Source organism: Vidua chalybeata, chromosome 4 (genome assembly GCF_026979565.1).
Source record: "Vidua chalybeata isolate OUT-0048 chromosome 4, bVidCha1 merged haplotype, whole genome shotgun sequence".
Taxonomy (NCBI): Eukaryota; Metazoa; Chordata; class Aves; order Passeriformes; family Viduidae; genus Vidua; species Vidua chalybeata.
Window position 1 is genome coordinate 55,834,896 of NC_071533.1, and position 20,253 is coordinate 55,855,148.

General features: G+C 35.5%; 1 protein-coding gene across 4 annotated transcripts in view; it reads left to right on the plus strand.

The window, feature by feature from the left end:
• Window positions 1-20,253, plus strand: part of KCNIP4 (potassium voltage-gated channel interacting protein 4) — a 385,279-nt gene that overhangs the window by 32,912 nt on the left and 332,114 nt on the right. The window contains exons 1-2 of one of the 4 annotated variants that reach the window (XM_053941133.1): window positions 8,800-8,887; window positions 9,668-9,816. The exons of 2 other annotated variants lie outside the window; for them this stretch is intronic. In XM_053941133.1, coding sequence (XP_053797108.1) covers window positions 9,669-9,816 — 148 coding nt within the window. In that variant the 5' untranslated portion in view covers window positions 8,800-8,887; window position 9,668. Of the gene's footprint in view, window positions 1-8,799; window positions 8,888-9,209; window positions 9,312-9,667; window positions 9,817-20,253 lie in introns of those variants that run through there. One more of the 4 variants, XM_053941132.1, reaches the window with a different exon arrangement.

The window sequence follows — 20,253 nt, forward strand, 5'->3', positions numbered from 1 at the left end:
ACTGTTCATGTTGTCTAATGTAGTGAAGGCTAAACATTGCTGGACAGCTCTGGAAGTAGAGAAAGCTACTGCATGTTTCTGAAGAGAGTTTTAACTTGCTATCTGTTAACAGATAAAATAATTCAGGTAAATTATTGACATGAGTCAGCAAAAACATGTCACTTAGTAATTGAGCTCACTAAATGGTAACGTGATTAAATACCATATATAGACTGTAGTCACCCAAAAATTGCATAAAAAGGCTCCTCTTATTACATTTTTAAATAATAAATAACTTCCTTGCTTGCCAGCATTTTTTTCTGCTTCCCGAGTTCCTCTCATCTTACCACAATGTGAATTTCAATGTGCTATCGTTTTTGGTCTCACTCCAGGACCATTGAGGAAGAAATTATAGATGGAAAAAAGATGAAATAGATAATTTTTCAGTGTTTGATAATCACTTGAGTCTGATTTTGGAAATAGCTGGACACTACATGACTCTCCTATCCACTGTAAGAGATGGAAATGCTCAGCATATCACAAAATCAAGCGTTAATGATGTGAGTTTGATATAATGCTGAGTTTGATTATATTCTGAATTTATAATCTCTCAACCTCTGTTCAATCTTTGAGGCTGTTTGTATATAGGAAAATATAAATTATTTGCAAACAGTTTAATAAGAATAAAATGTTATAAGAACATATAAATGCCTGTATTAAAATTCACACATTTCCAGTACTTTTATTTCATCTTCTTCATAACTTTGTTGTCTTTGCATGTATATCCAAATAAACACAGCTTTAAATTCTATCTGGAAATACCTTTTCTTTTACCTTCTATTTCACTTTCTCTGAGATGTTTATCATTATTTTGCTAAGCATAAGGTAACAAGCATGAAGTTAATGAGATTATAATTTTCAATGTGATTTTATTTAGTGTAACATTATGTATCAGTCTAAAAATGCAGGTTTGCATCCAGTCTGCATTGTTTTGTCTGAATATGGAAAATCATTTAAAAGTTTAGCTGATACTTCATCACGGATCCAAGTGACAAATATGTTCATACTGATTCATGGATACTGTCTCCAAGCAATGTATATATCCCTGGTAAATGAGGCTTCTGTGTCTTTTTGGAGGAAATGTATGAGTTATGTTCTACTGAAATACGAAATCATAAAACTTCTCCTGGTTTATATTTAATTTTATTCAAGACCAAATATCAGACCTTTTTGCCTTCTCTTCCCAAGCATATTGTGCAGAAGCATTCTTCTATTTCCTTGAGCTCCTTCTTCAGTGATCATATTATGGATTGTGGGAGGATGGATTGTAGGAGAATAGAGATAGTGCTGAAGGCAGTCTTGCCCCTGAGGAGTTGCAGCTGTACTAATTACCAAAGAGTAGGAAGAGGCCTGCCCTTAACAGGTCACAGCTATGTCCAATAAGGATGAGTGTTATAAAAGAGTGGATCAGCTGGTTGAGAAGAGAGTTGAAGTCAGTTGGCTGTGCTGCTGTGAGGAGCAAGGGTCAGGTGGTCATGCAAGGGACAGAAAGGGTCTGGCAGTCATGCTAGGGACAGGAAGGGCTAGGTGGTTGTGCAAGGGACAGTAAAGGTTAGTATGTGCTCTTACAGAAAGGGACAAAAAGGGTCAGGTGGTTGTGATAGGGACAGGGAGAAGTCAGCCAGCCTGGTGGAAGAAAGAGAAAAGGAGTCAGTGCTGCAAGGAGCTGCCCATGAGAACTCACAAAGAGGAGATACGAAATCTTAGAGTAAGATAATAAACTAGAAGTGGCAGTTAGTTCCCATCCACTGTTGATTGGTGCCAAGCACCAATGCTGATAATTGGTGGCCTGTACAGGGATGGATCCCGACAATGGATAAATACTTCACATGGTCAAATAAATTTTTAGAAGCTTCCCATTTCAGCTAGTCCATTGGTTGTTCAGTTGCACCTCTTTTCCTCTCTCTTCTTTAACCATTTAAAGGACTGTACCTATCAACAGGGCATTATAGCATCTAAAATCATTCAGATTTTGTTCCAATTCTTCAGTGAATAAAAGATAGCAATGATGATTGCTTTGTAGCAGTAAGGAGCTAATTTTATAGATTTATTATTGTTATTAGATTTGATGATTTATCATAATATTTTCTAAGTTGTTTATGTCTGAAAAGACCTCCAATTAAGAAGAGCATACCATAAAAATAATAATTTCAGATTCTACTAATAAATTGTTTATATAAACACGGAGGTAAAAAAAAATGGGTCATGGAAATGTTGTTCAATTAGCTTCGTTTGTTAGTGCTGCCCCATCTGCAGGTCGGTCTCTGATAAGCAGCTTATTTTGCAATAGGAATTGATGGTAATGAGCCCTTTCGGTTACCAGTGCTATGCTAATAGTAAGTGTTTTTCACTGCTTCCAAAACTACTTAGATGTTCATAAATAAGTCACAATCCCTGTGAGGTTTACTGCATGTGTTCTTAATTCTATGGCATTATAAAAAATTAGTGAAATGGATATGTGAGACTTGAACATAATTTCTCTGTCCTGTCCTGGGTAATCTATAGAAAAAAGAATGATTGTTTATGTGTCCTGGACAAATTTATTCTTGCCGCTTTTTGGAAACTGTGCCACAAAATAAGGATGGACAGTTTGTTTCATGTTTCTTTAGGTATAAATGATATGTAAATGATAAAGATACATAGAGAAAGGAAATTTCACTTTGTTTCTAGGGATATTTTGACAAATATTGGTCTAATTAGGAGCCTGAGCAAAGGTAAAATGAAGAATTTTCCAAAGCCATGATCATCTGAAATAGATTTGTGATAGTTATGAATTAACTGGGAATCTTCTGCTATTTATGTCAATGTTTTTGAGCACAATAGGTGTAGAGTCATAAATGAAGTAAAGGCATTTGCAGGAAGGGTGTGTATCTAGTCCATATAATAAGCTCGAGACTAGTTTAAAAATGAATACCTCTTACTGTTACAAAACAAAGCATATGCCTTAGAACAGCGTTTACAATTTTATTATTACTGTGAAGTACAAAATATGGTTAATACTGCTACTGATAAATATGGTTATTTGTAAAACCTGTAAAAATAACAATTTAAACCAAGAGCAAATAATTTCCAACAAATTCTAGCGGAACTTTCTCTTTAGAATTTGTTGGCATTTCCATCGGTTTACAGAAGTTAATCCAATAATCTACTTGTATTCATTTCCTTTACTTTTTGTCTGTCCTTCCCAAAGTTGTACTCTTATGATACTACTTCTGGTACAGAAATCATTATTTCATAATTTTCATAAAGCTTTAATCTCATCTGTTTCAGTTTTCAGACTTTTAAAATAGGAGTTTTTCTTATTCAAGCACAGATGTAGAAAAAAAAAGTATCTTTTTGCATGGAGTCATATGGTCTTGGGTATATTCATCCTGTGATTCTGAGATAAAAAAATCTTTGTTTAGGAATTTAAACAATCCAATAAACTCATTAATTCTTCATGAGCTATGACATTGATGGCGTTTTCTAGTAGATTGCTACCTTTTTAAAGTATCAGAACACAAAGAAAATGGAACAGTCGTGGAATGTTTGCCTTACTCGACTTGTCTCTCTGACCTCCCTCTGCCCGAGTCCCTCTCAGTGGCAGAGGATGAATCTTTTCACTTTGGAATACCCAACCCAGAAAGTCTTCTCAGCTATGTGATTTTGCTGAATAGTTTTTAAAAAAAATTTTTCTAAGGGTCATTGCCTTTCATAGCAATGGCATGTGATTGCTCAAATTTGCTAAGTTACCTATGAAAAACTTTTAGAAATAACTAAAAAACTTCTTAGCGCTTGCATATCCTTTTTATCCTCACTCATTAATCTAATTTCCTCCCGTAATTTTGGAAAATGAAATGTTACTCTATACCTGTAACAAGTCTTGTAAGAATTTACTCTTTGACATATTGACAAGAAAGCTTATTCTTGGCAGCTATAAAACTCTGATTTTTTCATCAGTAAATAGATTATGTTTCTCTTTGCTAAGAAATATTTATTGACACTGAAAATGTAAAACTCTCTGCCACTTTAACCAAGGGGAGTAGACGTAGGCACTCTGGAGAATTGGTAAAAGCAAGCAGGAATGTTTTAATTACCATTAACAATGGATTGACATTAAAATACTTTCTACTCATATCACAGTCATTGTCATTTCTCATATCACCATAATCTGACAGGAGGCAAACCTTTTCTCTCAGTTTAGTTTGGCTACTGAATGATCCAATGAGATCTCAACCCTATATACATATAACACCAAGAGGTCTCATTATGACATGAAATTCCTCTGGCACAGCAAAGGAGCTTTCTGGAATTCCCACCCACCAATGTTTGCTCTTGGTTGTTGCTCATTGTTCTTGATGCAGCCAGTTCATTGTTGTGGGTATCACCAGGTGTTCTGTGACCCACACAGCACTGTGCAATAATGTGTGTGGACATAGACGTTTTCCTTCTAAGCCAGTAGTCCTGAATACAACCTGCAATCAATTATTAACATGTGTTGTCCCAGAAAAATGTTCAGAGTTAAAAAAACCAAAAGAATTCTGGAGCAGTCTGTCCCGCTATTCCTATTTTTGTTTTTCTTTTCTCCTCATTTACAATACAGAGATTCACCATGCATGAACAAGCATGAGACTAGCACTGCTCAACTTTTCCCTATTTTCTAGACAAATTAAAATTTACCTGTTTTCTTTTGGCAAAAATAGAACCTCAAATTTTAGTCAATATTGAAGCATATTGAATATTGAAGCTTTTGTTACCTGGTGTTTATCCAACTGCCTTTTTTTTTCCCAATAAATAGACAAACAGATGATAAAAAAGATAAAAATATGCAAACAAAATTCAAGTTAATGCAAAACCTTAGCAATATACAGTGAAGGTAAATAAATAACTGATACATTTTTGTTGATATCTTTTTCTGTTTGATTTTTCATTCTACAGAAAGAGAATGAAATTTTCCTTTCCACTCACAAATCCTTTCCTTTATCCACCAAAATCAGGTATCATAAAATACCATTGAAACTTGCCTCTGCTGAGAAAAACAAAATAAAAGCAAGCCCTGCTTCTTCTCTGAAGCATCTCATTGTAATATTCCTTAATATGTCAGCAGTCACCCACACATTCATGCAGAACTGGATTCTGTAAGCTTGCCCTATTTTTCAGTATTCATTTCACAACTTATAGCTGCAATCTCTAGTGGCCCAAAGTTTTCAGCAGACATCACTGGTTTAATCTAGCTTTGTTGAAGTCAAACAATTTCTTTACAGTCATCGGTGAAAGTTCTTGAAGTACCTGTGCTAGAGTAGTCAGCTAAAGCAACTAGACAGTTCTGTAAAGATTCCCCCCAAATTCCATCTAGATGCCAGTTTTGACTGCTTCATCTAAAATATTCCTGAAGTATTTCTCATTCTATAATGATGCCTCCACTCTTTTGAGCTGCTATTTCATTATTGAGGGAAGAATTATAGAGTTTTCCATGAATCCATGTAAAGTTCAGTTTCATTTTTCCAAGGATCAAATCTGATCAAGCAATATAAATACAACCTTCATACACCCATGTCCACTTACACCTGGCTAGAAGACATTTCCTTGTAGTTCAAATAAGTATTGCTCAAAATATCTGTAGCTATGTGGCATCACACAGACCTTATATGATTCATCAGCTTGTGACTCTCTGGAGTTTTTAGCCTGTATGATTTCGATCACTCATAAAAATAGGTATTTAACCATCAATGGGAAATAAAAAAAAAAATTCTACAAAAAACCCAGCTTTACTTTTGGGTGTAATTGATCACAGATAAAATCTAATAGCATGAAATAATGAGCTGCTTTGTTTAGGTAGTCCCTGTCTCTGTGCACTGTTACAGCTCCAGTAAACAATTTTCATTTTCCTAACTTGCATGTGCTCAAGAAGAGTTCAGGGTCTTGGTTACTGCTGCAGTAACATGTAAGGGCTCAGACCAAAGGTATTTCAGGTTTTTTGTAGATTATTGCTCCACATTTGTCTTGTTGCTGGTACTCCCACTAGTGCATAGGTCTGTTTATTTTCCTTCTGACCTGTTTCACTACTCACTCCCAGTTGAAAGATCTCCCCATTCCCAGATCCTGAAGTTGCTCAGGTTCTCTGAGTGCTCTTTAAATTCCTTTTTCATTTCACCTAAATTATGAAATGATTAACTGTATTTTGGGAAAGGAAAGATCCTGTGCAGCCTGGATTGATACATTTTTCACACATGCTTTTCTCATGTTACTTACAATATGACCAGTTTTTCTCTAACATTGTGTGTAATATATTTTTTACAGTCCTTGGGTTTGTAAATGTGGAATTCATTGTCAATTCATTTCCTTTCCTCAAAATTCAGAGTACACAATCTGAAGAGAAGGAGGAGGTAAATCAAATGAACAGCTTCAGAAGCATGATGTTGATTCCTTTTCTAAATCATTATTATGATTATATGAAGTACAGCATCATTTGTTTGAAAAAATTCAGTGGTACCTTGAAATTTAGTGTTCTACAGTTTAAGCTTATTTTAAACTCCCTACAGAATTATAGCATGATGATTAGTATGACACAGAACTTCTGATTCATGTATACTTCTATTATAGAAGAAAATTGCTGTGGACTTGATTAAGGTTTGAAGCAAGGAAACAGATACAGTGCAATCTGAACATCTTGACATCTTCTGAACCAGTTTTAGAAAAAGTACATCCTTCTAGAGATTTATCTCCCATGAATCTCCTCAAATCTGTGGCAAATAAGACATGTTTTTTCAGGTGCATTGAAGAAAACCCTGAAGATTTCAGCAAGGATTCTACCTCTCCAGTCCCTCTTGAGTAGTGTTATCAAATTTCTGCATTTATACATCCCATCTCAGGCAAAACTCCTCTGTATTCTTGTACCTCCTGAAGACTTTATTCAAATGCTGATGTGGGAGCATATCCAAGAACCCTCTCCCACTGCATGTGAACGGTTGCTCCATGCCTAGGCAGTACACGTTCGTGTTTATTATCCCATCATGGGAATCATTCTCCCAGAGGCTTGTCTCTTCTCCTGTGTCTGGTTCCCCATTCACACTCCCTGTGGATTAATGAATCTCTGAGATGAGGCCCTCTGGGAAGTATGACAATGTGTTTTGAGAGCTGGCCTTTGAGCTGGGACATCAAGGATTTTATAGCTGACTGTTACATGGGCAGGCAGTTTCTGTGAAGGTTTATATGCAGAAAACTTGAACTTGAATTACATTTTCAAGTTTTAGCTGTTTGGAGCTGTACTTCATGGTGCTATATTCCAGCGCTCATGGGCATAGGATTGGTTTTCTCCTTGCACTGGACAGGAGCAATGTAGATGTGTTCCACCAGAGAAGACGGGTGACTTTCTGCAGATGCCTTGCACAGACTGATCAGAAGAGAACCTCCAGTGTTCAAAGGGATGAACTCTAGTTTCTAGAGTACATTAATTTCATTCAAAAATGGGATGTAGGAATAGTTAAGAGCATTATCTTGTAAAAAGACCTGTTATTTCTGTGTAATAACTAACACTCATGTTTTGTTCTCGCAAATCAAAATTCTGTTTCAGTAATCATCTGGAAATTCAGACTGAATATTGTGTGGTGAAAATGTATTTCTTAGTACAGTAAACACAAACTTAATATTTTTTTTTGCAGAATGCCACTTTTGAAAGATATAGATAAAAGACCTGTGAAATATGCTTAAAATGGAAGAAGTTTTTCTGCTGAAGTTTCAGAAACTCTGTTATCATATTGAAATTCAGCTTACTTTGGTAGTGATTTGTGATGGGAATAGAGCCATGTCTGGAGTGCTGTGTCATGCTAAGGACTCAAAGGACCTTATACCAGCTAGCGTTGTTCCAACAATGCAAATTCAAGCATTGTTCCAACAGTGCAAATTCAAGCGTTGTTCAGTTCTAAATAGCAGTGGGCCTGAAATATATTCCTAAATGTGAATCTGAATGGATGTGCTTCCCTTTACTTTAGCAGCCTAAAAATTGGTTGTTAAGGCATATGCTTCTCTGCTGTTATGGACAGAATTTACAGACAGCTTTCTTTCTTACACGTGATTGATAGGCTGTTTCCAGAGGTGGATTTATTGTCCTTGCCTGTATGGATAGACCTGAGATGTCTCCAGTTGTTATAGATAGGTATGGGGTTTTGTGTGTAACATTTTGCACAAAGCAACATGCTTAAGCCATAGTTCAAATGTCCACAGGAAACTTCATGAACATAAAAGTTGCAAATGTATGTAATTGGCATGGAGATTAATTCAGTTCAAAGGGAAGCTGACTGATTAAAAAAAACTTTGAGTTCCAGTATCTTATAAAAGATAAATTGCAGAAAGTGGATACTTGTTCCTTTGCATCCTTTGATTGTTTTGCATAATCAGTAGGAACTCCTGATGGAAGTGAAGGCAGTAAGGTGCTGTGTTCCATTGTGCTTGCTTTCTTTAGGAAACAATTGAAAAGTCAGCTTTGTGTATCAAACTCTGGTGTGTACAGTGCCCATTTTTTTTCCCTTTGACTCTTTCCTACCTATTGCCTTTAGAAATCATGTTTAATGTTGTTAGATACAGATTGTGTGTGAGAGCACAGTGTGAAGGGAAAAAGAGGGAAGTGAAAAAGGGGCCGCTTTGGTGTCTTGCCACAGGCTGGGCACAGCTTGTGTTTGTAATCAGAGGGCTCCCCTGGTGCAGTCTATGGCAGCTTGGCAAAGGGCTGCTGCGGCTGGCAGGGTGGGTCTGTCCTCAGCAGCACTCATCTCCTCGGCGTCTCCGGCTGGAGCTCGCTGAAGAGCAAACAGGAATGCTGCTGAGGGCTCCTGCGTGACCTTGGAGTGGCATCAAAGTCCTGGAACGCTGGGTAGGTTCCTTTCCTTCGGTTTGCAGCCCCCGAGCAGAGCTTTGGTTAGGTCCTAGTCAGTGTTGGTTGTTGCTAACGGCCTCTGGCTTCTTCAAAGTGTCAGTCTGCAAAGAAAAATAATGCCATGTGGAAATTTATTGGTCTGCCTCTGTGAATGAGAAGGTAGTGTAGAGAAATGGTCCCCAAGCGTACAACTGGCTTTAAGTGGCTCAGCTGCTTTTCTGCATTTGAGTGACAGTGGCATTAAGGCAGCACAGAATCCCAACTATTCATCTTTTCTGGGTAGAGCAGCTGTCTTTCAGTAACAGCTAGAGGAATGCAGCTCTCCTCTATGACACTGATGTCAGGCAAGCTAAGATAGGAAGGATAATAGGTTCATGCATAGAGGATTACATTATTTCCTTTACCTAAACAACTGACTAAGGTAAGAGGTAAATATTTATTTGCCATCTAGAGATATTACATATTTTTTATCATTTAAGTTAAAGTCAGAGTTTTAAAAAATATTAGATAAAATCTGATTTTACCCCATCTGTATATTTTACAAATACATTAATGTTCCAGATAAAGAATTAAAACCAAAGGAATATTAATACACTAATTCCACTTAATTAATACTAGGAATGTTTGAGCTGAGAATGGTTAATGAAATTCTAAATATTTTCCCTTTATCCTCAGTCCATCTCCTCTCTTCTCCCCCTCATTTCCCTTACCCATAGTCTTTGGAATTAAGTTGTGTATATATCCTGCAGGAAAACTAAAGGTTAAGTTTTTGTTTAGGATGGAAGTGTTAGCCCCTGAGAAGAAAACACATGAAGAGAATGAAGATTTGCAACAGTATCCTCAGAAGCCTGCAAGCTGTAAGAAAATGCTTAGGAATTGCTGCTTGATAAAGCGAATTTTTGCCTGGAAAAGTTTGAGCTCTAAAGGTACCTTTTCTATTGAAAATTTTAGTGTAGGAGAAAATGTTGTCCTTCCAAGAATTCTGAATTTTTGATACAATGGTATTACTGAATTTAACATCAGTCAAGTTACAGGTACAAAAAGTCTCTGCTGTCTTGAGTCTATTGTGCAAGGAGATTAAAAATGGTGCAGCTTTGATTGAGGTGCTTTATCATAATGTGATAAAAATAATTGTACTGCAGGAGTATTCATTTTGCCGCACATAAAAATACATGGTCTGCAGAAAAAAAAAATCCTTCAGTGGGAAGATAAATGAGTAAATGTAAAATCCCAGCAATTAGATGTATTAATTTATCAGGGCCCAACCCAAAATTCTGTTTTGATGAGTAAAACCTTCTTTCATTTTTGTCAGAGTATATTTGCATGGAAATTACATGATCAATCCCTTTGTCTTTGAGGAAATGAAGAAAGGTAACATTCTGTCACATTTATACATAATGATGTTATGTACTGTATTTATTAATAAATACTAAAATAAATGCTTCTTTTTTAAATTAGAAGTTGGCCATGAAATATCTCACCATTGAAAATTGAACTCTTTTATGAATAATAAATTAAACAGCAACTGTCCTGAAATGATGGTTAATCTGCTTCACATTATTTCCTTCAGGAACATACAAACAGTTAAGAATTTTATTCACCAGATTCCTCTTTTTACCATTGTATTTGTAGTTTGCAATATTATGTAAAAACAGGAGAAGAAACACTGCCTGAAACAATTCTTTTGCCTTTTGGCAGCATTTTTTATTCCCTTAATACACATAATTTTAAAATAATAAATAAATATAAAACAAATAAATAAATATAAATAAATAAATAAATAAATAAATAAATAAATAAATATAAATAATAATAAAAATAATTTTTTATTCCCTTAGTACACAGTTTATGACAGAAACAAACAAACAAACCCCAAACCAGGTCCTCAGTATATCCAATTTGTGTCAAACAGAATGAAAAGAAATGCATGACATCGCTTTGTCATGAAGAGCTAAGGCACCATAACCTGAGTGTGTGATATGTTACTGTATTTACACATTTACTTTAAAGGTTATGCTCTAGTAGCTTAGTTCCAGCTTTTAGAAACTATGTTCTGGTTAAATACGACCTGCCTCTGGTTTTAAACTGCACTGATCTCTGCATTGTCCCAGTAAATAAGTGCTTCATATTCCTTTTAATCTAAGCATAAACATTTAGCTATTCTCAGCCACTCATTTTTAAAGGTGTAAGTTAATTTTTTCAACAAATGGCTGCTTTAATCACATGCATATTATGGTTTGCTAAATACATGTTTGATTTCCTGTGATTGTATCAGGTTGTACCTATAATTTGCTGCACTTTCTTTTTTTTTTTTTTTTTTTGTATTGTTACTGGCACAAATGATGCAAAAATTGGTTTTCTGTAACTCTTTCAGAACACTCATCCTTCTGTTCATGCGAATTTTTAGAATTTTTTCCACTGGATTATTTACCACCGATCTCAGTAGCTTGAAGCAATCACCTTTCTAGAAATGATGGGTGAATCTAAAGTGGATTGCATCGAAGTTTATAGGCCTGATTCTTCAATACCTTCAAACTGGCTAATAATTTACAACTCCAAAAAGGGAGTTGACTCCCTTGTTAAAACAGTCAATAGGTGATGATAGAATTAAGGATTTATTTTATTTTTGTAAAGTGAATTAGCAGACAGATGAATCACTGTAAAATCAGGCTCAGTTTTACTCTGGCAGAGACATAGTTAACTCAAAATGTAGCCATTAATTTTGCTTTACATAGTACCAAATTATAGAAAGAGGTATTCCCATAGGGATACCTCTACAAGAAGATTTGAATATTTATCAGGATCAAGAAGACAGACATTCTGAGGTACTTTCTTCAGTACTGTGCTGTTGTCCAAGGTGATCTCACTGGCCAAATAGATTCTGTTGGATTGCAATAATAGAACATTCCTCATGACAGTGCTGTAGGAGTGAAGAGCATGTGGCCACAGAGCTGCTTGCTCAATACCTACTGTTTTCTGTAGGAAGAATGAGAGTGGGTTTGCAAATGATATTGTGGTGGTTCATTCCCTCTTAGATGTTCTTTTACAGAAATCAGATTCCCCACTGGTTTTCTTAATCTAAATTACACTGCTGAAGTGGTATAAAAAGAGTCATTAGGCAGTTGAGGCTTGCAGTTTAGTATTTAAAAAATAAATAAAGTTTTTTGTTTGTATTTCTAAAAAGTCATGATTAGTGCTAAATGCCAGATTATTTGGTAACTCATTGCCCTTGTAACAGTTTGCAGCTGGACAGTAATGGATATTTGATCTCTCTTTTAAAACAGATACTATTTCTCCTCTAGAATTAATTTTTCATGTTTTATTCTATTTGTATAATCTTGCAACTGAGTTTGTCAACATGTTTTAGCTTCATAGAATTAATTATTCTTTCAGAAACAATTTCCTTTTATGAATTTGGAGCAGGAAAATAAATATTTGATTTACTGCAAAGTTGGGATGATTGAACTCTGTTTTCAGAATGGAGAATCTTCACTCTTATGATAAAATTTTAGAAAATTGTCACACTGGAGACGTCTTCCTGCTCTTCCTGTTTCAAAATCTGGGAATAAGAAGAATGTTCTTCATAAGTACCAGAAACATAATTATACTCAACCCTTTCTGATGTAGGACTTACACAACAGGAATTTAATGCACAAGTGCATCCACAAGATGATCAAGAGAATTAAAAAAAAAAAAAAAAAAAAAAGGCACTTTCTTGTATTTCAAAGAAAAGTAAATGGAATAACATGGTTGTCAATGGGAAACATTTTCATACTAGACCCAGTATTTTAATCAATGCTTAAGGCTTGGTAATTTGACTAATTCCATCAGACAGTAGTTTCAGAGAGCAGGTATCTTGTAACTGAGGCCAGAGGAACAGACTATGGCAGTGACAGGAGTGCATCAGTGACAGCCTGATGCTGCAGTAAGCTCTGAGCCCAAGTTTAAAGGACATGTTGAAAAAGCTTTCAATTTAAAACGCTTAATTTCAAAAATGGGCAGCCCTGAAGTATCCTCTCATTAAATTGGCAGCCTTCTCATCTAACCTAGGGCACTTATGAATCTTTCACAATCATTCTGTGCCATGAATATACATTTGCTGCAGATTTGTAAAATGCAAATGAGAGACATGAAGAGGACAACAAGTTGTCTGTCATGAAGATAAATTTGGAGGTATTGTGCTGCTGACTCTGTATTTTATACTGCTAAAAATATTATGCATGATCAACTGTTTATATTTTTTACATTGTTTGTGTTTCCTCATATCACATATTTATGAGTAGAGGTATAAGTGCTTTAGGAATAATCCCAAACTGTCAATCATTGTGTGTATTTTTCCCTGTCAAACAGTGCATTTGACAAAGTATATATGGAAAAAATAGCCAAAGTTATTTCAGAGCTAGTTAAAATTCTGCTCCGCCTAGGATACTTCATACTGTCTCAGACCTTAAATAGCTCAAAAAATTCCTGCTGAAGATTTTCAGTACCAGATTTTTAAATATGTACTTCGTGTGAAGAGGGTAGTAGTTTGTCTTCTGTGGCCCATTTGCCTTTGCTTGTCCTATGCAAATAAGTTGACCATTGCTTTGAAATCTAGTCACATGTCATGGTCTCTCAAAGACCATGAAAACCTTTATCCCTAGTTAAAAATTAACAAAAATGCTTATGTTTATTCATATAGGTTAGGAGTCCTTTGGACTGAAATACTTTTCCAGGGTCTCTCAGCATTACCTGCTGTGTGCTTTTCTTTTACACAGTGAAGTGAAGAGGCACAGACAACATGTAAGGTAGAAATTGATGACATCAGGATTACATACAGGCTTTACATTCCACTATCAAGGCCCTCAACTGCCTTAATTAGAAAGCATCATGACTCATTAAATAAATGGTGCAGATAAAAGTGTCAGAAAAAAAACACTAAATAATAAATATTCAGTGTCAGGAATACCATATACTCCTGACTTCATTCCCTTGTCCTAGTAGCTGCTCTTAACTAACAGTCCTCTCCTAAAACATGGCTGATATACAGTTCAGAACTTAACTTGTCCAGTAATTGAAGTTTTTTGGCCTGACAGATGTGTCATGTTTTATTTCCTGTCATTTCAAACTACATCCTGTGGTTTTCATGGGTTTTTTTTTTCCCCTCCACCTTCTCATAGATGCTTTGAGCATTGTTTGGTTTCTGTTGAAGTCACAGATTTACACGAGAGGACCTTTTTATGGGCACTAGGAAACATTTTTCCTATGTGCCTATAGAACTGCTGTTCACATGGCTTTGCAATTTTGAGTCTGAAAGCCTCTAAGAGAAAAAAAAAAAAAAAAAAAGAGGTGGGGGAGGAAGAGGGAAGCAAAAGAAGTAGGGATTGAGAGAGAAGTTGTGGAGAGAGTGAGGACTGTGTCCCTTGCCAAACCCACTTCTCCTTTCCTTTCTAGGTACTTCGCATGTAAATAATTAGCTCATAATCCTTTGCAATATTTCTTGACTGTTGAAAAAGGAGGCTTTGCAGTCCATTACTGCATGTATTAATGACTGAAAAGATTAACGTATCTGAGATTTTATGCTCTGAACACAAACATAGAAGTTAATTTAAAAATTGAACCTTTAATAGTTTTAGGCAATACAATCTTTATTTTGTAAAAACTACAAAAAGAAATTTGCTTGAGAATTCAAAACAAGTGATGTTTAGCCCATTTCATCTGTTTGAAATATTTATTAAAATGTTTTAGAATTTGATGTTGCTGTTCTTGGTGTGCATATTCTTTTGAAGTAAATTTGCTACCCAGAACAGAGATCCAGGAAAACATAAAGGGCGAAAAGCTTATTCATTTTCTGTCTTTGAATGATATTTTTTCCCAATTAATGAACATTGTTCAATATTGCTTTGCATATTTCTTTAATTACAATGAATTGTGAATTACCGCTGTTTTCTTATTTGTCTCTAGTAAGTCAAGGTTTCATGTTGCCTTATACCTTGCAAATGATACATTTTGTATTATGAAAATTTTACCTTCTGAACAAATATTGAATACATTATATATACATATTTTTCAACTCAATGAACTGGATGGAAAATGTGAATATAATCAATTTAAATGTAAAAGTTTTGATAAGTGGACATTTTTATTTATTTCATTTTTTTTTCCTTGAAACCAATATAGGATTCTATTCTTAGCTAAATAATTCTTCACTTAGAATAAAGGTGTAATTGTATATATTTACTGAGTATGAAAAAGCTGTTTTAAAAATGCTAAGAAAAGAAAAAAGATGAGGGGTAATAATCAATTTTTTAATTTTTTTTTTTTTTTTTTTGCTTTACACTAAAGCCTGTTCACCCATTATAATCTCAGACAAAGGAGTTTGTATTAAGTTGCCTGGCAGAAAGGGGCACCTTGTAGTTTCTTCCCTTCTTGCCAAATGCTAACTCTGAAAGGCAAATCACGGCAGTAAAATTAGAGGCTCTCGCCGGTGAACATAATTTTCTTTTAAATTTGTAGCATGGACGGATCTAATCTCAATAAGACTTCTAATACTCTCTTCAGGGCAGCAGTAATAGTTAATGTCACAAATTAACAGGAAGGTGTGCTATTTAGGAAATTTTTGCTATCTTTCAGAGCATTAAAATGGGAATTGAAAAAACATTGATTCTCACAATTTAGAATCTTTCCAGATTAATGTTTTGGAAAGGGATTTTACTGTGTAGCTATGTAGAGACCTGTTAAACTGAGCATTGCATGTAGCTAATGAAAATGTGAGGTTCTGACAGACACTTTTGTATGTATGAAATTATGTCACATCATTTTTGGATTGAGACAATTTAATAGTCATTCTCCTTTATTTCTTATAAGAAACACCCCATGAATATTTATCCTATGAAACCTTTGATTCTTCTTAAAGTTTTAAAATTATTAGTTAGAGGCCACAGTTATTATAAAAGATCTTGCAGCTTTACTCTGTACTTATAGGGTTTTTAAACATTTATAAACTTTAAAATAAAGTGGCTGAACTCTTGCAATAGCCACTAGTTTACAGTGTAGGGAGAATGCATACCTGCATCTTTAGAGCCCTTGAAACAGTTATTAGTGCCTAAAGAAGTATTATCCATAACTAAGTTTTTAAAGATGCTTGATACAAAGATAGCAAGTTGCAAAGTGCAGATTATGAATTCAGTTCTCCTTAGAGTGAATGTGCCTGTTATGTAAGGGGAATGATATTCCATGGAAATCAGATTTCCTGAGGGTTTGCCATTCAAAGGGTAAAACATGCTCCAAAATTAACCCATGAGAAATAAGGCTCAGAAAGATGTGGGTGTATCACTTCATGGAGTTTCTACTTTATGCTTCCCTGGATATATAAACATTACACAACAAGGTCTGTCTCTCCTTTTCTCTTGGAGGTTTGTTTCCTTCTTGTCAGAATGGATTTTTATGGTCTCCTGCAATTGCCACCTTTCTAATTCCGGCATTGCTGGTATTAGGAAGGACAGGATGCTGGAAGATGGAGCCTTAACTCGTGACAGGTTGCTGCCTAAAACTCTGCATTTGCAGAGCAGTACCTTGAACTCATGAGCTTTTTTGCTCTTTGTGTCTCTTTCTCTTCCTACTGACCAGTATTAGCATGAAGTTGTTTGCATGTGTCCTAAGAATGCAGAATTTTAAACTAGCTCTAATTAAGGGCTGTGAACAGACCCTTTTTATAAACCATTTAATTTTTGATTAGTCATTGCAAATGTGTGTTTTCTTTTTATATAAAAAGCATGAGGAACCATCAAGCTGGCTGGAACCTTTCCAGGAATATCACTCTGGACTCTGCATAGTGAAATTTAATTTTTTGGTTTTGAGATCATTAATCCTATTTACCAGTGATCAACTTATCCTTCAGTCAGTTTAAACTATTAAAACACAATCTTCTTCAGTTGGGCTGAAGAATGCAAAGAATAGCTGATCAATTACTTTTTAATCAGCTAGGTATACCAGAAATATAATTTTCTCTAATTCTTGTTTCTCTAGTAAAATTGGAGTTACTGGTTGAATATTATGCAAATATTTGAAAACTATTCATTTTACTAAAATATAGAAATTATATCCTCTGAAGATGAAAGCAAGTTGTGAAGTTCTGACCTCTCAATTGGAGAATCTGATGTCTAATTTTGTTTCCCCATATTGTCCTTCATTTTCTACAGGAAGGTCAGTGTCCCATTTTAAAAAGAAAGAAAAGAGAAGTGTTGCTAATTTATTGAAAATTGGTTACCTAAAATCAAGTTCTAGCAATCTAGCAAGGTTTGGAATGCAATAAATGGTAGAGGTTCGCTACTTTTGGAAACTTAAATATATCCTGTAAGAAACCAATATGTATTACTATTAAGTCTCTGTACTTACAGTATCTTTGATTTTTACCATGTCTGCCAACTGCTGATTTTTTATTTAAAAACATTTTATCAATCCAAGACTAATAGGCCAAAGAAGCATATTAGATTAAGTGGAAGGACTTTTATATTCATGGCATACTTAGAAAATGGAATAAATCTTTAAATATCTTGCCACTTTCCATCTGGGCATTATTCCAGCAACTGAAATGACTAAATATACTGATAGTATTCCAGATTAAATGAGAGCTCTGAATGTCTTTTTATAAATGGCTCATAAAGAACTGAATTTGTTGTGTTGGTTGGTGAGATCTACATTTTGTTTACCGAATTTACTGGGTATTAGTGCAGTATAACGCAACTGCATTTGCAAGCATCTGTCCCTGGAAAAAAATCCTATGGCTGGAATGAGCATTTCTATTGCAGATCAAGGTAGCTGAAAGAAGCAGCTTCTTAAAAGAGCTATGCAAAACCAGGGTTTTTTGATTTTGTTTTGTTTTTATCATGCTGAATCATTATGACTGGACAACTTTTTGCAAAAGATCAAAATAAAAGGAAAACCAGCATATCTTAGAAGTGAAAAGTTAGGGCAGAAGAAACAAGGGAAAAACAATAGGAAATGACAAAATTGCATGTTGCTTTGTTTGCTCCTGCTATCCCTCCCCCACTTTAATTTAAATTTTTGTTTCCATGGGAGCCTGCAGTGTGGTCTTGGTACTCCAGCACACAACAGTTCTGGTAGGATAGACGTGCCCTTCTTTCAGCCCAAAAGGGGTAACTGGGAGGATATGGGGATTTTCATTGTTGCAGTAAGTCTGTCCTGCTGGCACCTCCCTGCTGTTCCTCCCAGTAGCATTATCTTTTTGGCAAGGAGATGCATTCTCAGTCATTCTTAAACTTTCTTACTCATCATTTCTGTGTGCAAGAAACTAATGAAAAGTCAATAAGGAGGTGAAGTTTTTCACCAAGCTATCTAAATGTTTAGTAGACTCAAAGACAGTATTAATCATATGTGGCAACAGTGCTACTGAATTTCCCAGATCACCTCAGCCAAATGCCAGTAAGCCTATTCTGTATAGGAAAGCAGAAGTCATACTTGGCTTCACATATGTCACAGAAAATGGTGCAAGAAATGCTGAGCTACCTGTGTGCTTTTTGCACTGTTCTCTGCAACCCTTTATGTTTGAGGCCAGCCTGATTTCTTTGTTATACAGGGTGGGAAAAGGAAAATTATAATAGATGAAAAAGTTGAAAAATTTTATTACCTGTAATACTGAAAGTCCTTTTCTAAAACATCATTTAATTTGTGTTATCATTGGTCTTGTAAAAGTAAGATACTTGAGAGTGTTGGGCTTATCATTCTCAGCAGTAGAGAAAACCTATTTCTGACAATAAGAGAACTCAAGGTCTAGGGCAATAGTAAGGTGAAACTGGTTTCATCACCTCCTGCTGGCCTAAGCATGTGCATAAGTTCAAGTAGTCTTGAATGTAACAGCAAGGACTGCCAGCAAGAATGTATTGTAGTTAAACCTCTGTCAGCTCACATCCCAAGAGCCTCTGAATATAATTAGCATCACTGCATCTGACTTCCTTGTTATACTTATTGTATATATATATTTATAGCCATAAAAATACTACAGCTTTGGACTGTAGCATCTATGAGCTGAGCTGTTGTAAATTTCTCTATGTTTATCTTTGTACATTTGTGTTTATCTCTGCTGGTTGAGAGGTAAAATTTTTTAACTGAAGATGATTCAGTTGACAAGAGCTACCCTTTCCAAGCTGCAATAGTTTCACTGCTTAAACTAAGTCCTTTCATTCCACTTCTGATGAAACTGAGATGAAAAGTGACCAGTGAGAAAAATCAAACCTAGATAGAGTAGGTGAATTATCACCGTATATCCCTACAGTAACATAAAATCCACTCTTGTATTTCTGAATCTCAGTATTCTCTGCTGTGAGAAAACACAGAAGTTACTCCATCTCCTTCTAGTTTAAATTATATGAGGACATAGTAACTTACTGCAGATATCTGTTTCTCTCTTTCCTAGCTGGAAATTTGTCAGAAACCAAAACCCCTCTACTTTTAGTCCAAAACCAGTGCAATTCCATAGTTGTTGAGCGAGCAAATTAGAAAATAGTTAACAAAACAAGATACAGAAAAGGAAAGAGGTCCATATGGTTAATTTATGCTGAAGAACCAGATTTCTTCTCCCACAGAGCCCCTGTGTCATAGAATCATAGAATACGCTGAGTTGGAAGGGGCCCATCAAGATCATCGAGTCCAACTCCTGGCCCTGTGCAGGACACCCCAAGAATCACACACTGTGTGCCCAAAAGTGTTGTTCAAACCCTTGAACTCTGTCAGGCTTTGTGCTGTGACCCCTTCCCTGAGTAGCCTGCTCCAGTGCCCAAACACCCTCTGGGTGAAGAGCCTTTCCCTCATGTCCTGATGTCTAACCTAAACCTCCCCTGATGTGATGGGAAAGGAGTCAGTTATAACAAATTTTAGATATTGACACTATGTGTTTCTTGTTTTCTGAGTGCATCCTTGGGGTTTGGCTTGCAGAATACTGAACACTTACACCATAACTAACTAGGCTTTGAGCATATTTGAAAGCCTGTGTATTAGGCATTGTGAAAATGAGGTTCCATGAGTTTCCTACCAAGTGCCCAAATTAGTCTATACCTTTGATCTTAATCTTACTGTGCCTCTGTTCTGCATCAAGTAAGTATAATAATAACCTCTCATCTCACAAAGATATTTTGAATATAAATGTAGTGATGTTTGTGAAGCACTCGGACACTGCAGTGAGGAACATCAGAGAGAAGTCTGTTTTCAGTTCAGATTTTCAATAATGTTTGATAAGTAAGTTATGGGGGTGCAAAATGAGGAAAGTGTGAAGCTTTGAATTTGGTAAATAGCTAATATCCGTGAATTAAATTATCAAAAGAAGCTCCTGTTCAAACTAAAGCACATCATCATGTCATTAAAAGGTT